The sequence below is a fragment of the Anabrus simplex genome, chromosome 10 (genome assembly GCF_040414725.1).
Source record: "Anabrus simplex isolate iqAnaSimp1 chromosome 10, ASM4041472v1, whole genome shotgun sequence".
Lineage (NCBI taxonomy): Eukaryota > Metazoa > Arthropoda > Insecta > Orthoptera > Tettigoniidae > Anabrus > Anabrus simplex.
In genome coordinates, this window is record NC_090274.1 from 11,010,955 (window position 1) to 11,034,418 (window position 23,464).

Here is a 23,464-nt window from a genome sequence, read left to right on the forward strand (position 1 = left end):
TATTAAAATACCTAAAATTGAAGCTGCCTAAAAATATTTTAGAACGTATTTCAGAGTCTATTTTAGGCAGCTGAAAACACATTTTAGCGCCTAAAAGTCCGAGGTCTAGTAACCACTATGCCATGTTTCTGTGCTGGTTGGAAGTGCAGTGTGTTTTCTGAATATGAAAAGAAACGTGTTGGAAGAAACACAAACACCCAGTCTCCGAGCCAGAAGAATTCATTAAAATCACCGATTCGGCCGGAAATTGAATCCGGGACCTTCTAAAGCGAAGGCCTTAACGCTGACCATTTCAGCCAAAGATTCGAAGAAAACGAAATCATTATAGAGTTTCATTATTTCTATGTCCGACTCGTTGGCTGAACGGTCAGCGTACTGGCCTTCGGTTCAGAGGGTCCCGGGTTCGATTCCCGGCCGGGTCGGGGATTTTAACCTTAATTGGTTAATTCCAACGGCACGGGGGCTGGGTGTATGTGTTGTCTTCATCATCATTTCATCCTCATCACGACGCGCAGGTCGCCTACGGGAGTCAAATAGAAAAACCTGCACCTGGCGAGCCGAACCCGTCCTGGGATATCCCGGCGCTAAAAGCCATACGACATTTCATTTCATTATTTCTATCAGTATTAACTTTCAACTTTCGTAGTAGAACAACGCATTTTTTAAATTTAGTTTCAATATTTCTCTGAATTTTAACAAGTAACTTTTGTAGTTTCAATCTTGCCGCTGATGTTTAAGGTCGGGCCGTCAGGTGCGCCACTGTCAACATGTCTCTCAGTTTAGTGCGGGAGAATACAGAAGTGTCCAGTATTGTCTATAGTGTATTTGGTAACAGGACGTATATAATATATTTAATGCAGCCAAATAGCCATAACAGAGAATATAGGTTACATTGATGGGTTACATATTTGCATAATCACTTATAGACATTGTTCTTCTTGTGCAGAATTCAATGTGGTACTGTTCACACGTTTTTCCACATAGTTTACACTCACAGTCTATACTTGGGTCATGGAAGTGTTTTGATTTGCAGAGTAGGTGATGAAAACCGTGAACTGCTAATCTTGTAATGACATGTCTTAATTCAAAATTAGCTTTTGTCCACGAGCGATCTATCATTGCCCCTGTGCCATAGAAGTCTGGTTGGACTTCTTCTCTCTTCTCAGTCAGATTTGCTAGCAGTTTCTTTGATGCACCGGTGTTCGGTAGTGGCATACTTGTCCTGAGATCTTCTATGAGAAATGATTCCCTTGCGAGGAGATATACAAGTCTAGATCGTGTCGTTTTTGATACACCTATCACCTTCTTTATATAGTTCGCTTTCACCTTTTCCAAGGTTGATAAGTTCCTCGTTGTTAAATGTGTCCAGATAATTTCAATGCCATAAGTCATTATTGGAAGAATTTTTACTCTGAATAGCAACATTGCTGTCTCCAGACTAAGTGATCTAATGTCTTTTATTTCATGCATTGCCATCATTGCTTGAGTTGCCTTTTCTGTGACATGTTTTGTGAAACAATATGCGCTCGATTGCAGGGTGATGCCTAAATATTTGAAGTCCGATACTATCTTTAATTTTTTATCCTGAATGAAGGTCTCTGCTGAGGCGGGTACTCTCCCTCCTTTTCTGAACACCATGGTGTCTGTTTTTGAGATGTTTATGAACAGCTTGTTTTCGGAGCACCAGTTTTGGACGTCATTTACAGTTTCCTGTAATTTTGTTATGTCTCTTGAGCCAATTACAATATCATCAGCATACGCGCAAGAAAATACTCCCTCCTTTTGGGTAATTCTTAGGATATCTGCGGTTGCAACTATAAACAGCAAAGGACTCAGTGGGTCACCCTGTAGGACCCCGTTTGATTGAGCTATTGGATCTGATAGAGTGAGGTTATCTGAAACTCGTACTTCGTTCCATTGCAGTATTGACGTGATGAGATAGGTCCATATGTTGTTCGTGCCTAGCATCTCCTTAAGCTTGTCTATCACTAGCTTCCTGTTTATCAGGTCAAAAGCTTTAGTAAAATCTATGAAGATGGTGTAATATTTTCCGTTGTCTTCTAAGGCATCCCAGATTTGGTTTAGCAGGAGTTCAATAGCGTTTAGGGTAGATCGTCCCTTCCTAAAACCAAATTGGTTCTCTGGCAGATGGTCATTTATTTCCTCATTTATTTTTCCTGTTATAATTTTGGTGAATATTTTGAAGGGGCAGTTTTCCAGTGCTATGCCTCTGTACTTATTGGGATCTCTTGGGTCTCCTTTGCCTTTATATAGAACTTTTACAATTGACTTTCTCCACTGGTCGGGAATGGAAGCAGTTTCTATACATTTGTTATATAATTTTGTCCATATAGGGGCTAGCAGGTGTGCAGTGTCTTTTACATATTCATTATAGATCCCGTCCGGACCTGCGGCTTTCTTGTTTTTGGTGCTGTCTATAGCGGTTCTAGTTTCCTCTATGGTCAGGGGTACCCAGTCTAAATGTATATGTGGAGTAGTGGTATGTAGATCATTTCTGGGGTGCGCTGAACCTTCGGTGTTGAGAATCTTACTAAAGTGTGATTCCCAGATTTCCAAATCTATGTAGTGCGTCTGTTGTTGTTTCTTTGGGTGTAGGGCTATGAACGGATTTTTCTTGGCTTCCTCTGCTAGCTTCTTGCTCTCCGATTCTAAGTAGGCGAATTACAAAGCTAGTCCTCGAGAAACTGGAAGAAGAAGGCTTCATCCTGCTAAACAACCCCACTATCCCTACATACATCTCACATAATGGAAAGAGCACAATAGATATTGCACTTACGAAAGGACCAATAACAGGCATCATGACTACAATATGGACAACAAGCCAAGCCGTGATTAGGAAACACTTACCAATTGAAATACGTATCCAAGGGGAGTGGGAAAAACTACAGAAAAAGACAATTCACCCCCTTTCAAGGAAAATAGATGTTGAGAAAGTTAAAGATATGCTAGATTCAACTACACATCTAGACACATTAATAGATAATTCAAGATTGGATGATGCAACAGGAATAATAGAAGAAATCCTACAAAAGGCCGCCATTCCACGGGCCACAAGAAGAACAAAGATATGGTTTGATAGTGAGTGCTATAGGCTGAGGAGGGAGACCCTAGATAAATTGCAACAGTTAAGGCAGAACTTGAATAATCAAAGTCTAATATACATATACAATGAGAAGAGGAAACTCTACAAAAGAACACTGAAAGAAAAGTAACAGGACGTATGGATACCTATGGTAAAAGACTACGAACACAAGACAAGAACAGGAGGAGAAAAGGATCCCAACGTGTGAATGTAAGAAATGGAAAGGAACGAACAATTAGTGTTAAATCAAGTGTTTTGTAGAACAGGAAAAGGAAAATGAATACACAATGAATGAAATAATTATTGCAGCCAATGGCATATTTTTAACAGTCCGAATTTGACTAACTATGGATCGCATAGAACCTAAAGCTATCTGGTCGATTTCTTCTTCTTCTTCTTCTTCTTATTCTTCTTCTTCTTATTCTTATTCTTCTTCTTATTCTTCTTCTTCTTCTTCTTCTTCTTCTTCTTCTTCTTCTTCTTCTTCTTCTTCTTCTTCTTCTTCTTCTTCTTCTTGGCATACAGTTTCGTTGTTTCTCTTCGAATGTCTTATGTTGTCAATTCGACCTCTGAACTACTTGCTGTTGTTGATCACATGTGCTGCAAAACCAGCTCCCTCAGCATCCCTTTTGAACTGTTTCACTTACTTCATTGTAGCCATCAATCCTACGATGGCCATATATACACATAAGAGTAAAAATCTTGTCAGGGAATCATGTCACACTTGACAATACATCGTCCCACACAATCTGATCCTGGTTGGTCATATCTAGAATTACCACTTACTAGACGGTGAAAGCCGCGCAACGCAAATCTGGTCATCACAAGACGCAGATCACAATTTGCTTACGTCCAGTCCTGAAAAATCATACATAGCATTGGTAACATAGAATTCGGTCCGGATTTCTTCACTGTTTGTCATTGGCTCATGCACGACAGTCTTGTAAACGGTTGTTTGGTCTTGCAGAAGCATTGTAAGTCGTAGATCTTCACAATACTGTTCTCCGGCTAATACGTTTACCAAACGGGATGGTGTATACTTAAGACAGGCACATGACCTAAAACGTTGATTTAACTTTCTCACGTTCTTTTAAGTGCCTTTTTTTGTCAGATATCCTCAGATATTTTAGTGGGCCATATGTCGTGACAGGTGGTATCTTTAAGTGAAATAGTTTTATGATTGCTCGAAGAGTGCTTTATATCGTTCATCGCTTTTATTGCTCCACTGACCCTGTCTTTAATGTACACGTGTATATTATATTGCTAGATATTTGAGATATTACGCTCAGATATTTGAAGTGTCACTGCAGATATTGGTCCGGTCTTACGATAGACACAGCTTGTTTTCCTTCCTTTCTAAAGGTATTTTCCTCTTCAACATACCGGTATAATTAATTTCTTCCAGTAGACTGAAAGTCACCTGTAGTTCATTTTATGACGTAGATGCTACTACCTTATCTTAAGTGTAGATGTACATTTTAACCTCTTCAGAGGTGAAAGACCGAGTGATGTCTGCTGTAGATATTATAAATAGTAGAGAACTTACGGGATCACAATATGAAGGTAAAGCTGGAATTCAAGAGGACAAATTGCCGCCAATTATCTTTTTTTAGGAAGGGGAGTTAGGGATTGGAATAATTTATCAAAGGAGATGTTCAATAAATTTCCAATGTCTTTGCAATCATTTAAGAAAAGGCTAGGAAAACAAGAGATAGGGAATCAGCCACCTGGGCTACTGCCCTAAATGCAGATCAGTATTGATTGATTGATTGATTGATTGATTGATTGATTGATTGATTGATTGATTGATTGATTGATTGATTGGGGTCGCCTTGCAGCACGTTTTAGAGGTTTCGGTTTGGAAAGGTCATCGTTGATCTCTTATATAATTTTAACTCAGAATGTTCCTAATTACGTTAATTGCGTAGTTTCGATGTCCGATGATTATTTCTGATTTCTCTATAAGAATATACCTGTTGATGGTGTCAAAAGCTTACCGAGCGATTGGCTGCGCGGTTTGAGTCACGTACCTATCGACTTGCATTTGGCATATAGTGAGTTCGAAACCCACTGTCGGCAACCCTGAAGAAGGTTTTCCATTTCCACACCAGGCAAATGCTTCCTTCCCACTCCTACAGTATAACATCGTCACCGTAAGACCTATCTGTGTCGGTGCGACGAAAAGCAAACTGTAAAATGGTGTCAACAAGCTTTTGTAAAATCAATTAAGACAATTTTCCTTTAGGTCTCGACAAAGCAGAGTCTCTGTCAATGAGCATCAACCAGCTTTGCAAGTCGGTTCGCTATTACCCCGTCAGTAATTTAAATAATGAGCACTTAAGCGCAATCCCCCTTACCATTTTACCGCATTTTACAGTATATTAGCCGATGTACCCGTGTTTCGCTACGGAATTCTATATTAGGTAGTGTACACGTTGTGAGTGAGATTGTATTAAATTGCATAGCTCTTAACGTTACCCCAGAAACGCGACGAGGAACTCGCTATACGTCTTTTCTCACGTGAAGACTGGGTGAGGGAATATTCATTGTAATGCTAGTTGTTACATCCTTTGTTTCTGGTTTTCCCAACTGAAATAAACATAGGTCATTACAATGACGTCAGTAGGAAAGTCGCGATTAAAAGCAATGCTATCATATGAAATACTCGATCAAATGAAAAACCACAAATGTTCTCACTTTTAACAAACGCTGCCGATCTAATAGTCCAAAGTTCCAGAGCTAGAATGAGTAGGCCACAGACAGCCGTGAACACTCCTCCGCCATTATTCCTTAAAGTGTGCACACTGATTATTCCCATAGCGCTTCAGAGTAGGAATCGAATAGCTCGAATACTATGATGAACAAGTGTGTAACGTACCAGCAGTATCAGAAAATGTATGAACCAGAGGAATGGCACGCTAAAGAAGAAAGTTATCTAACTCCCTAGTTATTTCCCGCAAATATTCAGGCAGGCTGTTACACTCGGCATGCAGCAGCAATGCCATATATCGGAGATGAGTGGCAGCTGAAGAGACAATGAACATCCATCAAACAATGGTCAAAGTAATGTTGATCCATTTTATGAGCTTTCGATATTTAAGGCCTTCACATTTAGTGTTTCTCCGACTCTGAAATACCACTCTTATCATAGTTGATACGGTAAAACTCTATAAGACAGAAATTATCGGAAATTTAATTCTATAAGTTTAGTTATGTAGTATTTATCAATAGGACAAATAATAACATAAATATTTGAAAATTAAATTTTAAGGCTTCCCTTAAATTACCATTTCACTCAGCATGAATACAATGATTTATAGCCTAGATTGTAGTGCGTCATTCCCCAACTTTACAGACCGATTTTCATTCAATTCTCTGCAGCCGTTTTCCCGTGATGTGCATACGTAGGCCTACATACATACCTTAGACAGATATGCATTTCCTTGTTATTGTGGACACGACCGATACAGAAACACCATTATTTTTAAATTCTGAGCAATGTACAGACAAAACTCTTATTTTATATACTGTATATAGATTTTCTCCAAGGCTCTGATTTGTTAAGAAAGAAGCCATACTTCCCAGTGTCGACTCAGTTAAATGTAACTTAATATGTCATTCCTTGATTTTATTTTATTTTTTTAGAGGTATGATAAAGTGTAATATTTATATGTTGAAGAGACTGGAAAGCTTTTAAGTTACATCCAAGACTCTGAGATAATTCCCCGGTCCATGCATTCATTGAAGGGATTAGTGGATATGCCCGCCAGCAACGAAGCCAGATCGTTGACAGGTTGATTATAGACCTCATCAGGGCCACATGCTTTCCTGTCCTGGAGACTGTCTCTGGCCGCCAGAACTTCCTCCACAGAGATCTCCTCTTGTAGGAAACAAAGGGCACATATCGCCTCATCTACATTACCGTTAGAGTGTCTCCTACACGTGGGGGCGGTAGAATAACATCCGCCTACCGTAAGAGACGGCTAAGAGGGGAACAAGAGGCTCCCAACTTGAGAGTATGGGTTGACGACCGCAGTTCCCTAGCTGACTCTGGTATTGCTCCTCGCTTTCATATTTATTGTCCGACCTCCCTTGGTCAACTCCTGTTCTCTTCCGACGCCGACATATTAGGTTTTCGGGACCAAGGGACTCTCATTTCCAGGCCCTTCGTGGCCCTGTCCTTTATTTTGCTGATACCTTCATACCTCTTCCATTTTCCTTTCCATTAGTGTTAGACGGTGGTTGTCCACTTGTACTTCCTTTTAAAACAATAATCACCACCCCCACACGTCCATCGATATGTTGGTTGTTTGTGTTTATGGCCTCCTACGGATTTCATTCAGCCTCTGCTATTAGTTTTCTTTCTTCCAATTTCTGGAAGGTCCTTTTTGCATTTCCTTACACTGCCTTCTCACCCCGGCGTAGTTCTGAAAGTATTTGCGGCTCGGTGTTCAGCATTTAATGGCATTTCAATCAATCACCATTGATCTGCATTTAGGACAGTCGCCCAGGTGGCATTCCCTATCTACTTTTCTTAAATGATTGCAAAGAAATTGGAAATTTACTGAAAATCTCCCTTCGTAAATTATTGTAATCCCTAACTCCCCTTCACATAAACGAATATTTGCCCAAACTTTTCCTCTTGAATTCCAACTTTATCTTCATAATTTGATATTTCCTACTTTTAAAGACACCACTCAAACATACTCGTCTACTGATGTCATTCCACGCTGACAGTGCGGAACATACCACTTAGTCGAGCAGTTCGTCCCTTTCTACCAAGTCTTCCAAGACCAAACGTTGCGCAACATTTTTGTAACGCTACTCTTTTGTCGGAAATCACTCAGAACAAATCGAGCTGCTTTTCTTTGGATTTTTTCCTGTTCTTGAATCAAGTAATCCTCGTGAGGGTCCCATACACTGGGACCATATTCTAGTTGGGGTCTTACCAGAGACTTATATGCCCTCTCTTTTACATTCTTGATGATTGATCATTGATGTTTGATGTTTAAAGGGGCCTAACATCGAGGTCATAAGCCCCTAATGGTACGAAATGAGACGAAATGAAATGACAAATTAAAAGTCCAAAATCCTCCACTGACCAGAATTCAAAGCGATGGATTGGATTGGATTGGATTGGCTAGGGGCTTTACGTCGCACCGACACAGATAGGTCTTATGGCGACGATGGGATAGGAAAGGCCTAGGAGTTGGAAGGAAGCGGCCGTGGCCTTAATTAAGGTACAGCCCCAGCATTTGCCTGGTGTGAAAATGGGAAACCACGGAAAACCATCTTCAGGGCTGCCGATAGTGGGATTCGAACCTACTATCTCCCGGATGCAAGCCTCACAGCCGCGCGCCTCTACGCGCACGGCCAACTCGCCCGGTGGATTGGATTGGGTGTGACCCACAGTGCCTCACATGCACAGAAGCTTGCACAAAACAATAGTATTACTGACGAAGGGACTAGCTTCTATAGTACGATGCTGAATCGATTATGCTTATAGTCGAAACGGGTCCAAAATCCAGGTCATCGGCCCCTCAATGGTATTTATCGGTAGTAAAGTAGAACCATGCTATGTGTCATGTTGCTATACAAATCAAAAGTAGCGTAAACTCGCGGTATTCCACACATTATGGTACTATTCACAGATAGTGTAATGCGCACATGTAACACAGACTAACCACAGGGACTTGTACTATCCCGCGTATTCCTCACATAGCGGGAACTTGGCATTGGTAAGGCAGAACCATGGTGTCGCTAATCCCATATAGGGGTACGAATCACAGGTACTGTAGGACCCATATCCCGATTCACACACTGTCGCTACTAATCACAAACCTATTGCGTACCTAAACATAGTGGTACTACGCGCAAGTAAATGCGACCCATGGTGTTCCCTGCGTGATGGTACTAATTACAAGTAGTCTCATGGTTCTAATTTGATCATCCTTTTAGTCGCTTCTTACAACAGGCAGGGGATACCGTGGGTGTATTTTTTCGTCTGCATCCCCCACCCGCAGGGGGTCCTTTACATTCTTACTGCAACCCCTAAATACCTTCATAATCATGTGCAGAGATCTGTACCATTTATTTACAATCCCATTTATGTGAATACCCCAATGAAATATGTCCGTATATTAACACCTAGATACTTACAATGATCCCCAAAAGGAACTTTCACCCCATCAACGCAGTAATTAAAACTGAGAGGACTTTTCCTATTTTTGAAACTCACAACCTGACTTTAATCCCGTTTGTATCATACCATTGCCTACTGTCCATCTCACAACATTATCGAGGTCATTTTGCAGTTGCTCACAATCTTGTAATTTATTACTGCATATAGAATAACATCATCCGTAAAGAGCCTTATCTCTGATTCCACTTCTTTACTCATATCATATGCCTTTGCTGGCAGGACCTAGTGTTTACAGTGCACTGTGTCTTCTGGTATAGGCTAGAGCAATTTTGTTACTTTCATAGATCTGTCTCTGTCTTATCCTTAGCTTTGACAATATGAAAGTGACTGAGGTATGAGCGATGCTAGTAATGCCAATCCTTATGCAGCCAGTCCCTGCTATGAATGGTGTGAAAATGTTGCTCATAGGGTCGGTTGGTGTATGCATTTCAGTGGGCTTGGCAGACTGATATGTAATAGCAACTCTGGCTCGGTGAGGAAAGCAACGGGAAACTACCACACTCCTCATTTCCCTAGTACGCCTCTTCAGTGAGCCTAGGCCATCTATGACAGCTGATGGCAGAGCTGTTGAGGATCCCACCAGCGGAATCGCTGACGGACTGAACATACATACATACTCATATCATGTATATACTGTCCGTCTTACTAATAAACGGTGTATAACTTTTATACAAGGTTTATACACCGTTTACGCGAAATTCGTTACTAATAAACCGTGTATAAGCCTCCTGTGTATACATCTGTTATAGTTATTCACTGAATTGCTTATACAGTCCAGGACCCTAGTATAAGCGTTGTATAGCAGCGTGTAGCGGAAAAAAAGAAACGAGCGAGCAGTTTATTTTCGTGGTATTTATTGTCGACAGTAATATAATCGTTGTAAAATATTCGACTTATCCATTTAACATTGAACACACGTTGAAAGAATGACGATAACGTTGATGATCTTCACGATATTTTAAACATAGAAGACATACGGTACCGTACACGATTCAGAGGTTATGGAAGCTAGACATCTTCGTAAAGTAAAACAGTTTAAAGAGACGGAATGACAATGAATAACTATAAAAGAAATTATGGTTGGGCGTATTTTAGTGTAAAAATATGTTACAGCTTAATAGACCTTTGATATTGCGAGTTTTTTATACACTATCTGCCCCTACAAAGATCTTTCTTAATTGAGTACCTACCGTATACAAGGGGACATATTCCTCGAGATAAAAAGTGGCATAACTTGAAAACCATACGTAATATGATTTCCATACTTTGTAGTTGAATACGTAGAAATGTGATGTATAAATGCCTAATAGAAACTTTTTTGATCTAACCTTTCGTTTAGCTACAAAACAGGTTTTCCTTTCTCCTGAAAAGTAAGGATTTTGGAATGTGTACCCTTTTCAACTCGCCGGTTCAATTACAATTGCTTACGTTTTCCGAACTATCCCAGTTAGGAGCTTTTGATATTTTCTTAAGCTTTTCCATTTCTTTTTTAGCGTCCATTACACAAGCAAGCTGAAGAAATGTTGATATCAATATAAGTCAATTTCTAGCTGTCTCACGGAATGACAATGAATACGGTAACTATAAAAGAAATTATGGTTGGGCGTATGTTTGTGTAGTAAGGTGTTACTGCTTAATAGACTTTAAATTGCGAGTTTATTATACATTATCTGCCTCTACGAAGATCTTAGATCTTTCTCAAAGTTGAGTATAAAAAGGGACATATTCCTTGACATAAAAAATGGTATAACTTGAAAACCGTACGTAATATGATTTCCATACTTTGTAGTTGAATACGTAGAAATGTGATGTATAAATGCCTAATAGAAACTTTTTTGATCTAACCTTTCGTTTAGCTACAAAACAGGTTTTCCTTTCTCCTGAAAAGTAAGGATTTTGGAATGTGTACCCTTTTCAACTCGCCGATTCAATTGCAATTGCTTACGTTTTCCGAACTACCCCAGTTAGGAGCTTTTGATATTTTCTTAAGCTTTTCCATTTCTTTTTTTAGCGTCCATTACACAAGCAAGCTGAAGAAATGTTGATATCAATATAAGTCAATTTCCAGCTGTCTCACGGAATGACAATGAATAACTATAAAAGAAATTATGGTTGGCGTTTGTTTGTGTAATAAGGTGTTACTGCTTAATAGACTTTAAATTGCGAGTTTATTATACATTATCTGCCTCTACAAAGATCTTAGATCTTTCTCAAATTTGAGTATAAAAAGGGACATATTCCTTGACATAAAAAATGGTATAACTTGAAAACCGCACGTAATATGATTTCCATACTTTGTAGTTGAATACGTAGAAATGTGATGTATAAATGCCTAATAGAAACTTTTTTGATCTAATCTTTCGTTTAGCTACAAAACAGGTTTTCCTTTCTCCTGAAAAGTAAGGATTTTGGAATGTGTACCCTTTTCAACCCGCCGATTGAATTACAATTGCTTACGTTTTCCGTACTATCCCAGTTAAGAGCTATTGATCTTTTCTTAAGGCATTCCATTTCTTTTTTTGGCGATCATTACACAAGCAAGCTGAAGAAATGTTGATATCAATATAAGCGAATTTCCAGCTGTCTCACTTAGTGTTGCCACTGCCTTTTCGATATGCCGTGCTACTGTGCGACTTTCCGGAAAGTTTTGCTCGTAGATAACCAGCAGACGCGATCATAAAGGCGGTGAACGTGCGAAATACGTCAGTGAACTACAGGAAGAGATTCCTACTCCTTGGAACGAGTGTATACGTGCTGTGTAGTAATACAATGCGTATACCTCGTTTATTAGTAAGAAAAATGTAAAACGCTTATACAGGGTTTATTCACTGTATAACTAAACAAGAGTTAAACAACGGTATAAGGACTTTTTATTAGTAAGACCCTGTATATATAAATTTGTCGAGTGTGCAGTACGTTTTATTAAACCAAGGTTTTAATTTCCTTTGGTAAGTAGGTCCACGGCTGTGATGCTTTTTTCAGTATCTTATTTACGTCACACTGATACAGATAGATCTTACGGCGACGATGGGATAGGAAAGGGCTGGAGGTTGGAAGGAAGCGGCCGTGGCCTTGATTAAAGTGTGAACATGGGAAACCACGGAAAACCATCTTCAGGGCTGCCGACAGTGGGGTTCGAACACATTATCTCCCGGAGGCAAGCTCACAGCTGCGAGCCCCTAACCGCACGGCCAACTCGCCCGGTATGATACTTTTTATTATCAGTTCCAATGTATTCGCTGCTTAATTTAAATCCCCTTTGCTTATATATTCCAAAACTGCAATCTTGTCTATCTTATTCAACATCGCTGGATTTATTTTCCTTGAGACTTCAGCTGTGTTAGATGTTGGCGGTTATCTTCGTTGCTAATAATGAATATTGTTTCAAATGGTAGGTGGGTTTTTGTGTGGGTGTTTTTCTTGAGCGGCCTATTCCAGAGTGCATTCCGCTCACGACACCCAAATCCCACCCCAGGCTTCATGGTGAGGGAGTCATCAGTTACAACTCGCGGCCACAGTGGGTGTTTCTGCAGAGTAACGTAACCAGTGTCCGCTACATTGCACAGGTTGTTATCTCTCTGCTACTGCCATTTCTTCGACAGGAAGGTGATGAGCTGTTTCAGCAGGACATCGCACGTCCACATACAGCAGCTGTGACGCAACGTGCTCTATGTGGTGTACAACAACTGCCCTGGCCAGCAAGATCACCGGATTTCTCGCCAATAGGACACGTATGGGACACGATGGAGCGGGAACTTACGCGTTCTCCAGAGCCTGCAAGAACCATTGCGGAATTGCATCAAAAGGTGCAAGATGCTTGGGACAATGTATCGCAGGATGCCTTTCGGCATCTTTATAAACGTTTGCATGCGCGAATCCACACCTGATTGCCGCCAGAGGTGGGTACACTGTGTTTTGATGCAATCGTTTGGGCACCCTTTACTGTGACGTGTTTCATTTGGTCTAATTTTTGTCCGGTTCCAGGGCTAAATGGTTAGCGTGCTGGCCTTTGGTCACAGGGGTCCCGGGTTCGATTCCCGACAGGATCGGCAATTTTAACCTTAATTGGTTAATTTCGCTGGCACGGGGGCTGGGTGTATGTGTCGTCTTCATCATCATTTCATCCTCATCGCGACTCTCAGGTCGCCTATGGGCGTCAAATCGAAAGACCTGCATCTGGCGAGCCGAACTTGTGCTCGGACACTCCCGGCACTAAAAGCCATACGCCATTTCATTTCATTTCATTTCATTGGTCTAATTTGTAATCATATACCGTACTCCTTCAATGATGAACTACCTGTCATGTCGCTTGTGAATAAAATGATCTTGTCCTTGAGGATGGTGCATGTTATTTTTCGGTAGTGTACTATTTTGTCTGAAGATACTGACGCCATAAAAATGTATTGTAAGTCCGATTATGACAGTGAAAACAGAAAGTCAATATCTCGAGCGATTCAACAGCCGCTTCCTTCCGATTCCTAGGCCTTTCCTGCCCCATCGTCGCGACGTAAAGCAAATAGCAAAAGGTGGACAACTTAGCCGAATAACCCCGTCACTGATCTCTATACATGGATCGCTGATGGCAGCTCTCCGCTGCAGGAGAAAGTACGCCAAGTTGAGCGCGCGGTTCGCCATGTTGGCGTACCCACCCTAGAGCTCTCCTTATGGGGAAGCAATGATAATATAGTCAATTTTAAATCGCAATTAATGGCGCATTGGAATAAGTAAAAATATAGAGACATGTTCACTCAAAGCATAAGGACATTGGGATCACTGACATGTCATTCCGAAGTCAGAAAATCTCCGGAATAGCAATAAAAATGAGTGTATAATAACGGCCGAAAAAAATTACTACTGCCTGAAAATGACGTGAAACTAGGGGTGTAACAATGAAAGGGTGGGGAAATGTGATCAAAACACACTCGCCACTTGCAAGCCTATGACATTTAATAGAGTAAATTAAGGTTATGGTTTTATGACTTCGTTCCAGCTCATAAATTGTTACTCTAAATAACTATTATAGACCTCTTTAATTAAATTCAGCTAGCAAAGCAACATTGATGGCCATCATCATAAAAATGTAACACCCCTTAAAAGAGCCCCAAATACCACAAACATTATAATGGGATAGCCTAAAACACCCACCACAATTTCCCTTCTCCCACTACTCCAGTGTCTGAAACCCATAATTATTACTGATGTAATAAGGCCTAGAACTCCTCCATATTTCATTCTCTAAGATTGTTATCACGTCAATTATTTCAGCTAAACCGTCAGATTAATGATGACAAATAAATAAAAATATGAGTAAATCCTTACTTGCAGTAAATGTTCAGGAAAATTGAAAACAGTTAGCTGTGCATCACTTCTAAGGCGTACAGTTTGTCCAGTTCTATCAAAAACAGTCTTCCTCAGAGTGATCCGACCAGAGAACAGCTGTTTTAGAAGGCTCCCAATTCTCCCGCCTGATACTCCTAATCCATGATCTTAGAAGTTTGGGTCTCGAGAAAGGAAACCTACAAAAATTAATTGCCATTTTGCTCCCAGAATATGCGAAATGAGATACAATAAACCTAAAACTCAAAACACTACCCTAGGAAGATTATTATGTATAGTATAAAAGTCACCATCCGTGGTGTAGTGGTTAGCGTGATTAGCTGCCACCCCCGGAGGCCTGTGTTCGATTCCCGGCTCTGCCACGAAATTTGAAAAATGGTACGAGGGCTGGAATGGGGTCCACTCGGCCTCAGGAGGTCAACTGAGTAGAGATGGGTTCGATTCCCACCTCAGCCATCCTGGAAGGGGTTTTCCGTGGTTTCGCACTTTTCCAGGCAAATATCGGGATGGTACCCAACTGAAGGCCACGGCAGCTTCCTTGTCTATCCCTTCCAATGTTCCCATTCCCCCGCAAGGCCCCTGTTCAGCATAGCAGGTGAGGCCACCTGGCCGAGATACTGGTCATCCTCCCCGGTTGTATCCCCCGTCCCGGAGTGTGAGGCCCCAGGACACTGCCCTTGAGGCGGTAGAGGTGGGATCCCTCGCGGAGTTCGAGGAAAAACCGACCCCGGAGGGTAAACAGATAAAGAAGAAGGAGATAAAACGCACCGATGAAATGATTTCTCCTTCTGCTGATCGGTTCTGTTTGTACATCCATAACCTGAATACTGCGGCATGTTAATAACCCGTACTCTTCATTCAGATTTCACATGAACACATACACATTGAAATTGAATCTTGTAATTTACAGGCATACTACAAGGCAACGAACCTAAATTCGTAAAGTAGACCACTATTTCCTTTGCAATAACACAGCACAAAACACCCGTGGAACTACAATCAAGAGGCCTGGCGTCCCTGAACTAAGCATAAACAATGCAAGCGCGCTCCTCGTGGTCTACTGCACCGTGCGCTCGCTGCCATCTTACCACGCCTGTCATTTTCTATTCGGCTTACTGCTACCAAATACAGTAGAGACAATACACGACACTGAGCGAGATATCGAGGGACAGCTATTGGAGCTCACTCTAGCGGATAGACCTGAACGGTACTGATTCTGTCATAAGAGCACGTGTATTTTTGTGTGAAGTTTTTGGTGTTATTTATGCGTTTTCAGTGAGTTGACATAATTAAATAGTAGCGTGTGTCATTCCTTGATATCTCCTCTCAACATGAGGGGAAAGGTATGTGCTGTGTTTGGCTGCAGTAATTACGAAGTAGAGAAAAATGCGCGCTCGTTCTTCAGGTTCCCTCGTGACAAGAACATGTAAGTAATATTGTGTTTGCATATCTATTCTTCCAGTGACAGAGATTTTTATAGTACTTCATAATCTTCTGACCTGCTCGACCCATGTTTTAACGGGCTTAAAATATAATACGCATATTTTATTGTATAGTGCAGCAGTTAACTTTCAATACCGATGTGTTGTTGTAGGTGTGATCTGTGGGTTTTGAAATGTCACAGAAGCGATTTGGATAAAGTGTACAAGAAAGAAGGGACGTAAGGCTTGTATAAGAATTATAAGATCTGTTCAGATCATTTCCAGGCCAGCGACTTTAAAAATCCTCGACTATACAGCCAAGGGTATGTTACATTTTTACTCTAATTGTACGTAAATATTCCTCAAAGCATCACTATCGACAACATTTTCGAACTTTTCTTTCTTTTATCCCTCTTCTCAGATTAAAGCCGGGATTTTATAGATTTTCTTTCTGTTAGTAGGCTCCATGTTAAGAGGAAAATTGTCCAGCTATTAAATGTTAATTCATTGCATCATATGTGTAAGGAATGTGCCGATATTTTTATTGACAAATGTCTTAATGTGATGATACATTGTTTTTAAATGAGGAAAAAAGACAAATCCAACCGTAAGATTTCAGGCAGGTATGCTAAAGCTAAAAAAGTAATGCATAAATGAAAGATCAAGCCATTTCACAGCAGTCCATTTCACACCTTGTTTATATGTCTAATTTCAGTCTTTGAATAATAACCTTTTAAATAATTCTTCATTCATTTATCCAGAATTGCTTTAGCAGCTTCGAAGTTAATATCTCAATACCACTGTCTTTCTAGACGTAATTTATTTGTTCATTTCCATTGATATTTGAATTTAGCGCGATTTGTTCAGGTCAAGTCACTAGGAGCGCCACCGTCGAATTGTCTCCCATTTTAGCAAGGCGAAATCCGTAAGTGTCGTGTATTGTCTCTACTGTATTTGCTGCTACCCAAGCTACCAGCCATCCAGGTATAGAGATCAGTGAACCCCGTACATATGGCATTCGAATGGAATCAGAACAAGTATTCTAGAATTTTGCCAAGTAAACGTCAAGCATGTGAAATTCCACCACGCCTGAATCATGGAAATACCTGCAAACAACATGCATGACCAAAATTTGTAGATGTTACTCTCGAAATTCCGCGGTAAGAGTTGTACCTACCTACCTCCTACTAAATACCCTGACGGGGTACGGCCTCTCTCAGGCCAGATGTGTTGCGGTGAAGGGCAAAGGGGTGAGCTCCCGTTGTATTCGCCTTAGTGAAGAGATCGGAAAACCACGGAAAATCATTCTTAAGTCTGTACACCGGAAGCCACTCAGCTCGGTGTCGGAGTTCTATTTCTTGCTGTTCTAGCTCAGTCGCAAAAAGTCTATAGCCACTATTCTGTCCACTTCCCTTTTCTTTAGGATCCAGGCCTCAAAAGTCTAATTCAGCTTTCCTTTCACTTGCTAGTATTTTCCTCTCCACATTTCATATGTTGTTTCTATCCGTAGACTCCTGGAAACCTTCCCACGTTTTGGTCTTGATCCGTATGTCTGCTTCTCGAATGTTTATTTAATATTTAGTGCTTGACAATAATGTATTTTAGTGTACCATTTGCCACCGAGGTAGACACCTCATTTGCAAATAAAGATATTTTGATTTTTTGGCTTCTTTCATATTTGTACGTATCTCTGGTGCATTTTGTCTTTGGATTGTTGTTGAAGTGATTGAATAGTTTCTTGGATAGCCGATTGTCATTGTATCCGTTATTGTCTTCTGTTAAGTACGTATCATCCTTCTTACGTGCACCTAAGATTTTCCCAACATTTATCTTTTTTCTTTTCTTTCTTTCTAATATCTTCAAGTTAATTTTTCCTGTTCATCGCCAGGCATCATGCTGCGTATAGGCAATCTGGTTTGACCACCGTGTTGTACTGTCTGATTTTTGCATTGATGGATAGAGATTACTTGTTTTAACATCTTTGGACAGTTGGTATGTCAATTCTTTATATATATATTGCTCTCATTTTGTTTGCTACTTTGTCAAGTCCATTTGGCTCCACATTTTATTGAATTATTTCTTACTATATATCTGGTACCAAATTCAGCTGCTTTGCATATTCCTTTCAGTCACTGAACTAAGATGAGATGATGTAATCTCCATTGTCTCTATCTTTTTCAGTCTCAATATGATATGCCCACAAACGTTCAGCAAAGCCGAGTTTTACATCTCGCAGCTGGCGGTGCGGCCGGGCAAAGAGGAGGAGTGCACCAGGAAGATCCAGTGGATCTGTGACGAGTTCGAATCTTCCCCGTACAGCCACGAGCTGGAGGAGCAGCTGTCCTACAACGACAAGCACAAGTACTTCTTCAAAGCGGCCCCGGACCTTTCTCAGAACAAGTGGTCTGCTTCACTCAGCGACAGTTCGTCATCCGAGGTGAGACTTTTAGCTCGGCGGTGTTTTAAGAGGAAGTACAACTAGACTACCATCCTCTATTAACATTAATGGTGGTGGTGATTGTTTAAAGAGGAAGTGCAACTAGACAATCATCCTCTATTAACATCAATGGTGGTGGTGATTATTGTTTTAAGAGGAATTACAATTGGACAACCATCCTCTATTAACACTAATGGTGGTGGTGATTATTGTTTTAAGAGGAATTACAACTGGACAACCATCCTCTATTAACACTAATGGTGGTAGTGACCATCCCATATTAACACTAATCGTGGTAGTGATTATTATTTTCAGAGGAAGTACAGCTGGACACCATCCTCTATTAACATTAATGGTGGTGGTGGTGATTATTGTTTTAAGAGGAAGTACAACTGGACAACCATCCTCTATTAACACTAATGATGGTGGTGATTATTTTTAAGAGGAAGTACAACTGGACAACCATCCTCTATTAACATTAATGGTGGTGGTGATTGTTTAAAGAGGAAGTGCAACTAGACAATCATCCTCTATTAACATCAATGGTGGTGGTGATTATTGTTTTAAGAGGAATTACAATTGGACAACCATCCTCTATTAACACTAATGGTGGTGGTGATTATTGTTTTAAGAGGAATTACAACTGGACAACCATCCTCTATTAACACTAATGGTGGTAGTGACCATCCCATATTAACACTAATCGTGGTAGTGATTATTATTTTCAGAGGAAGTACAGCTGGACAACCATCCTCTATTAACATTAATGGTGGTGGTGGTGATTATTGTTTTAAGAGGAAGTACAACTGGACAACCATCCTCTATTAACACTAATGATGGTGGTGATTATTTTTAAGAGGAAGTACAACTGGACAACCATCCTCTATTAACACTAATGGTGGTGGTGATTATTGTTTTAAGAGGAAATACAACTGGACAACCATCCTCTATTAACATTAATGGCGGTGGTGATTGTGATTGTTGTTTTAACCATCCTGTACAACCATCCTCTATTAACACTAATGGTGGTGCTGATTATTGTTTTAAGAGGAAATACAACTGGACAACCATCCTCAGTTAACACTCTCCCCCGGTTGGTGGACATCCGTGACTGAGGAGGTGGGGGGAATTCTGTTCGTTGTCTTCGTCCATTCATATGTGGTATAAATAAGGTTGTATAATATGTGTTGGGTATGTAACATATATTTCAAACATTATTGTTGTAACATTTCATGAATTGGAATATCTTTGGTATTTTGTAGCACTTTCAAAACTAACTCCATGTAATCATTTAGATTACAATAAACGAATACTCTCTCTCGAGTACTCTCTGCGTGACTGCGAGAGAAGAGTATTCATTCATTTATTCAAGTCACTTTTACGAGAAGCAGGGGATACCGTGGATGTATTCTACCGCCCCCGCACACAGGGAATAAATAATATTCACAAAAGCATTGTATAGGATGCTGGGGAAAAATATAACTGTCAGAATGTTGACCGGCAGGGTAGGAGAGGGACTGGTATACAATTTCCAATCACTTAGATTGTGTGGCAAAAGCTTGGATTCAGTTCTAAACGTCTCCGCAGTGTTCATATGGAGTGAGGGGATATGAGGCTGCTGATGGCAACTCCCCCGTCAATGGAGAAGTTTTTTTTTTTTTTTTTCTGGTTGTTTTACGTCGCACCGACACAGATAGGTCTTACGGCGACAATGGAGAAGTTAAGCCTTGAGCAGACCCCTTGGTGTTATTCGACAGGAGTAGGCTTTGTGCCGACACCGCGTTTCACCCTCTCCCTACCTCATCATCAATTCACACACAAACGCGCATATGCGTCATAAACCTTCACCAGGCGAGATGAAGATGTCCTCGAACACTCCCGGCACTAAATGCCATATGGTAAATATTTTATTTTGTAATCGTGTTGGGATCGTATAGCGACTCAGCGCCGAGTGTGGGATGGTAATAAATAAACCGACTCTCAAAACGACTTCGGGCTGAGAAGCTCCTCCCAATGGAGGAAATGCCACTGAAATATACAGCATGCAGCGTCTCCTCTCCAGGTTAAGGTGCGGCATAACTGAAATATAACAGATATAAAATGTTTTTGGGTGTGGCGAGTCCACTGTAATAACAGCACAGACTGTGATAACAGCCTAAGCGAAGCGCCAAAGTGGATCGGGACAAAGAGCTAGGGAATATCCCAGAAGAGAGGCGCATCCCTTGTGTCCCCACGAATATGCGAGAAGTGTACGGAGGTCACGAGTTCCCTGGATACAGGTGACGGAAGAAGAACAAGAGGAATACAGTGAAGGGTATCCAGTCAAAACCAAACATGACCGGGCGAGTTGACCGTGCGGTTAGAGGCGCGCGGCTGTGAGCTTGCATCCGGGAGATAGTGGGTTCGAATCCCACTGTCGGCAGCCCTGAAGATGGTTTTCCGTGGTTTCCCATTTTTACACCAGGCAAATGCTGGGGTTGTACCTTAATTAAGGCCACGGCCGCTTCCTTCCAAATCCTACGCTCTTCCTATCCCACCGTCGCCATAAGACCTATCTTTGTCGGTGCGACGTAAAACCACTAGCAAAAAATAAACAAATAAAAAACATGTACAGTACGTACGTCAAACCCAGACTTTCAAAGGGAAAGAAAAAGTAGCACAATTTACAGCTTTTCAAACATTCTTTATTGTCACAAGATAGCTCTCCGTATATAGGCTATATATATATATATTTTGCTATTTGCTGGCACAGATAAAAATCAATAACAATTAAATAATGCCACGTGAAAAAATGGACATATTTCGTTTTGACCAACCCGCATGTGCTCTTTTTTTTTTTTTTTTTTTTTTTTTTCCGACGCTAGCAGAATTGGTTGCTGCGGGGATTTGGGAGGTGAGACATCACGTGATAGATACTGGCTAGTAATTGATTGGTTCGGACATGATCTCATTTGCTTCCGCTCAGACCTAGATTTGTATACGCTCAATATTATGGGTTACATTTCAGTTGAGAAACAGATTCAGAAGATACTATTGTACCAAACTAATGCTTACTTAAATGTTTTATTTTGTGGACATGTTTGGTTTTGCCTGGACGTTCTTAATACACAACCTGCCGAAGAGATATTAAATGCAGAACAGAAATGACCAACTAAACATAGATGGAATCCGAATCCTCAACCTTTTGAATTCACATCCGATGCTCTACCGTTTGAGCTATGGTTGCCTAGATTATACCGTATTTGTCTGTTGGAAAGAATCCGAACTACAGGTTCGGCACTACTACCAGCATGCTTGTCGCCCATTTTGAGCCAGTTCAAGTTAATAGTATTTGATTTTTCACATCTCTTCGACGTGTAGTACATTTACAAAACAACCTAATAGCTTTTAAAATTATTTTTACAATTTGTTTTACGTCGCGCCGACGATAGGAGACGAAAGGGCTAGGAGTGGAAAGGAAGCGGCCGTGGTCTTAATTAAGGTACCGTACCTTACCAGCATTTGCCTCGTGTCAAAATGGGAAACCACAATACAATAAGTTGAAAGTGAATTTCAAGAATAAACACTGTCATCACCAACTTGTTTCCATTTTAACCTTACTGTCATTCTTATGTCTGATAATCTGTAAACACGTGTTTTCAGCATAACACATGTTTCAGCGCCCTATTTTTAAATGACTATTTAATCATTTTTCAGAAAGAAGACGACTTCCAGAAGTTCCTCTCTATGTAAGTCAATTCACTGTAATAAAGTCGTTGTAAAATTTGTCTATAAAGGTTATTTATAAGGAAACTAATCAAGTATTTCTGTTCCAGACGTAAGCCTCGACGAATAACACAGCTATATTGGTTAATGTGGAGGAATGTGGTGGATATATACAGGAACGGTCCACAGAATCTCCTTCGAGTAGGTTTTTACATGGTAAGTATATGTGAACTAAGACTGCTCAAAAAATAACAGAACTTTGAAAACAACGGTACGGGGTTTACCTGTACCCTAGTTAGTTCTGTCTCCTCTGTGAATACAAGGGGTAGCGAGTCTGCCTCTTACAAAGAGGTCCCGGGTTCGATTGCCAATTAGGTCTGGGATTTTAGCTTAATAATAGCGGTACTGTTTCTTCGTCCCGCTAACTACTTTTTGACGGATTTCGGAAACGCTGAGGTGCCGAAATATTCTCCCGGAGGAATTCTTTTACATGCCAGTAAATCTACCGACACGAGGCCGACGTATTTGAGCATCTTCGAATACGACCGGATTGAGCCGAGATCGAACCTGCTAAGTTGGGGTCAAAAGGCCAGCACGTCAACCGTCTGAACCACTCAGCCCGGCCGAATTTTACCTTCATCTGAGGGCTGGTTCGATGTTCACTCAGCCTACATGAGAACAGCTGAGGAGCTATCTGACTGTGATTTAGCTGCCCCGATTTAGAAGACCAATAACAACAAACGAGAAGATTCGTTGCGCTGACTACGCGTCATCTCGCAATATGCAGACCTTGGGGCTGAGCAGCGGTCGCTTCGTTCTTCAAGCGATTGCGCCAACGCCGTTTCCATTCACGGAAGCAGTCCTGGTTGGCAATTTGAGAGATCGCGCGCAGCTTCGCCTGGGATATCGGTTTCGTCCCTTTCGTATCATATCACTCACCACTAAAATGCATTTAGATCTGTCTCCCAGGTGGCAGATTTCCTATCAGTTGTTTACGTGGTATTTTCTTAAATGATTTCAAAGAAGTTGGAAATGTATAGAACTTCCCTTTGGTAAATTATTCAAATCCTTAATTCCTCTTCTTATGGACGCATATTTGCCGCAATGTGTCCGCTTGAATTCTAACTTTTATCTTCATATTATGGTCTTACCGACTTTAAAAACTGAACTCGAGCTTATTCATCTACTAATATCATTACACGCCATCTGAAATCACTGTTCTTTCAGGCTGAATTTCAGTTTGAGAAACAAAATATAGT

The 23,464-nt window shown here is 40.8% G+C and overlaps 1 protein-coding gene across 1 annotated transcript in view; it reads left to right on the forward strand.

Moving 5' to 3' along the window:
* LOC136882244 (protein scarlet-like) overlaps positions 1 to 23,464 on the forward strand; it is a 115,634-nt gene that overhangs the window by 54,792 nt on the left and 37,378 nt on the right. Inside the window, exons 8-10 of the mRNA XM_068229494.1 lie at positions 18,245 to 18,500; positions 22,197 to 22,228; positions 22,316 to 22,421. Of these exons, the coding sequence (XP_068085595.1) occupies positions 18,245 to 18,500; positions 22,197 to 22,228; positions 22,316 to 22,421 (394 nt within the window). The remainder of the gene's footprint in view (positions 1 to 18,244; positions 18,501 to 22,196; positions 22,229 to 22,315; positions 22,422 to 23,464) is intronic.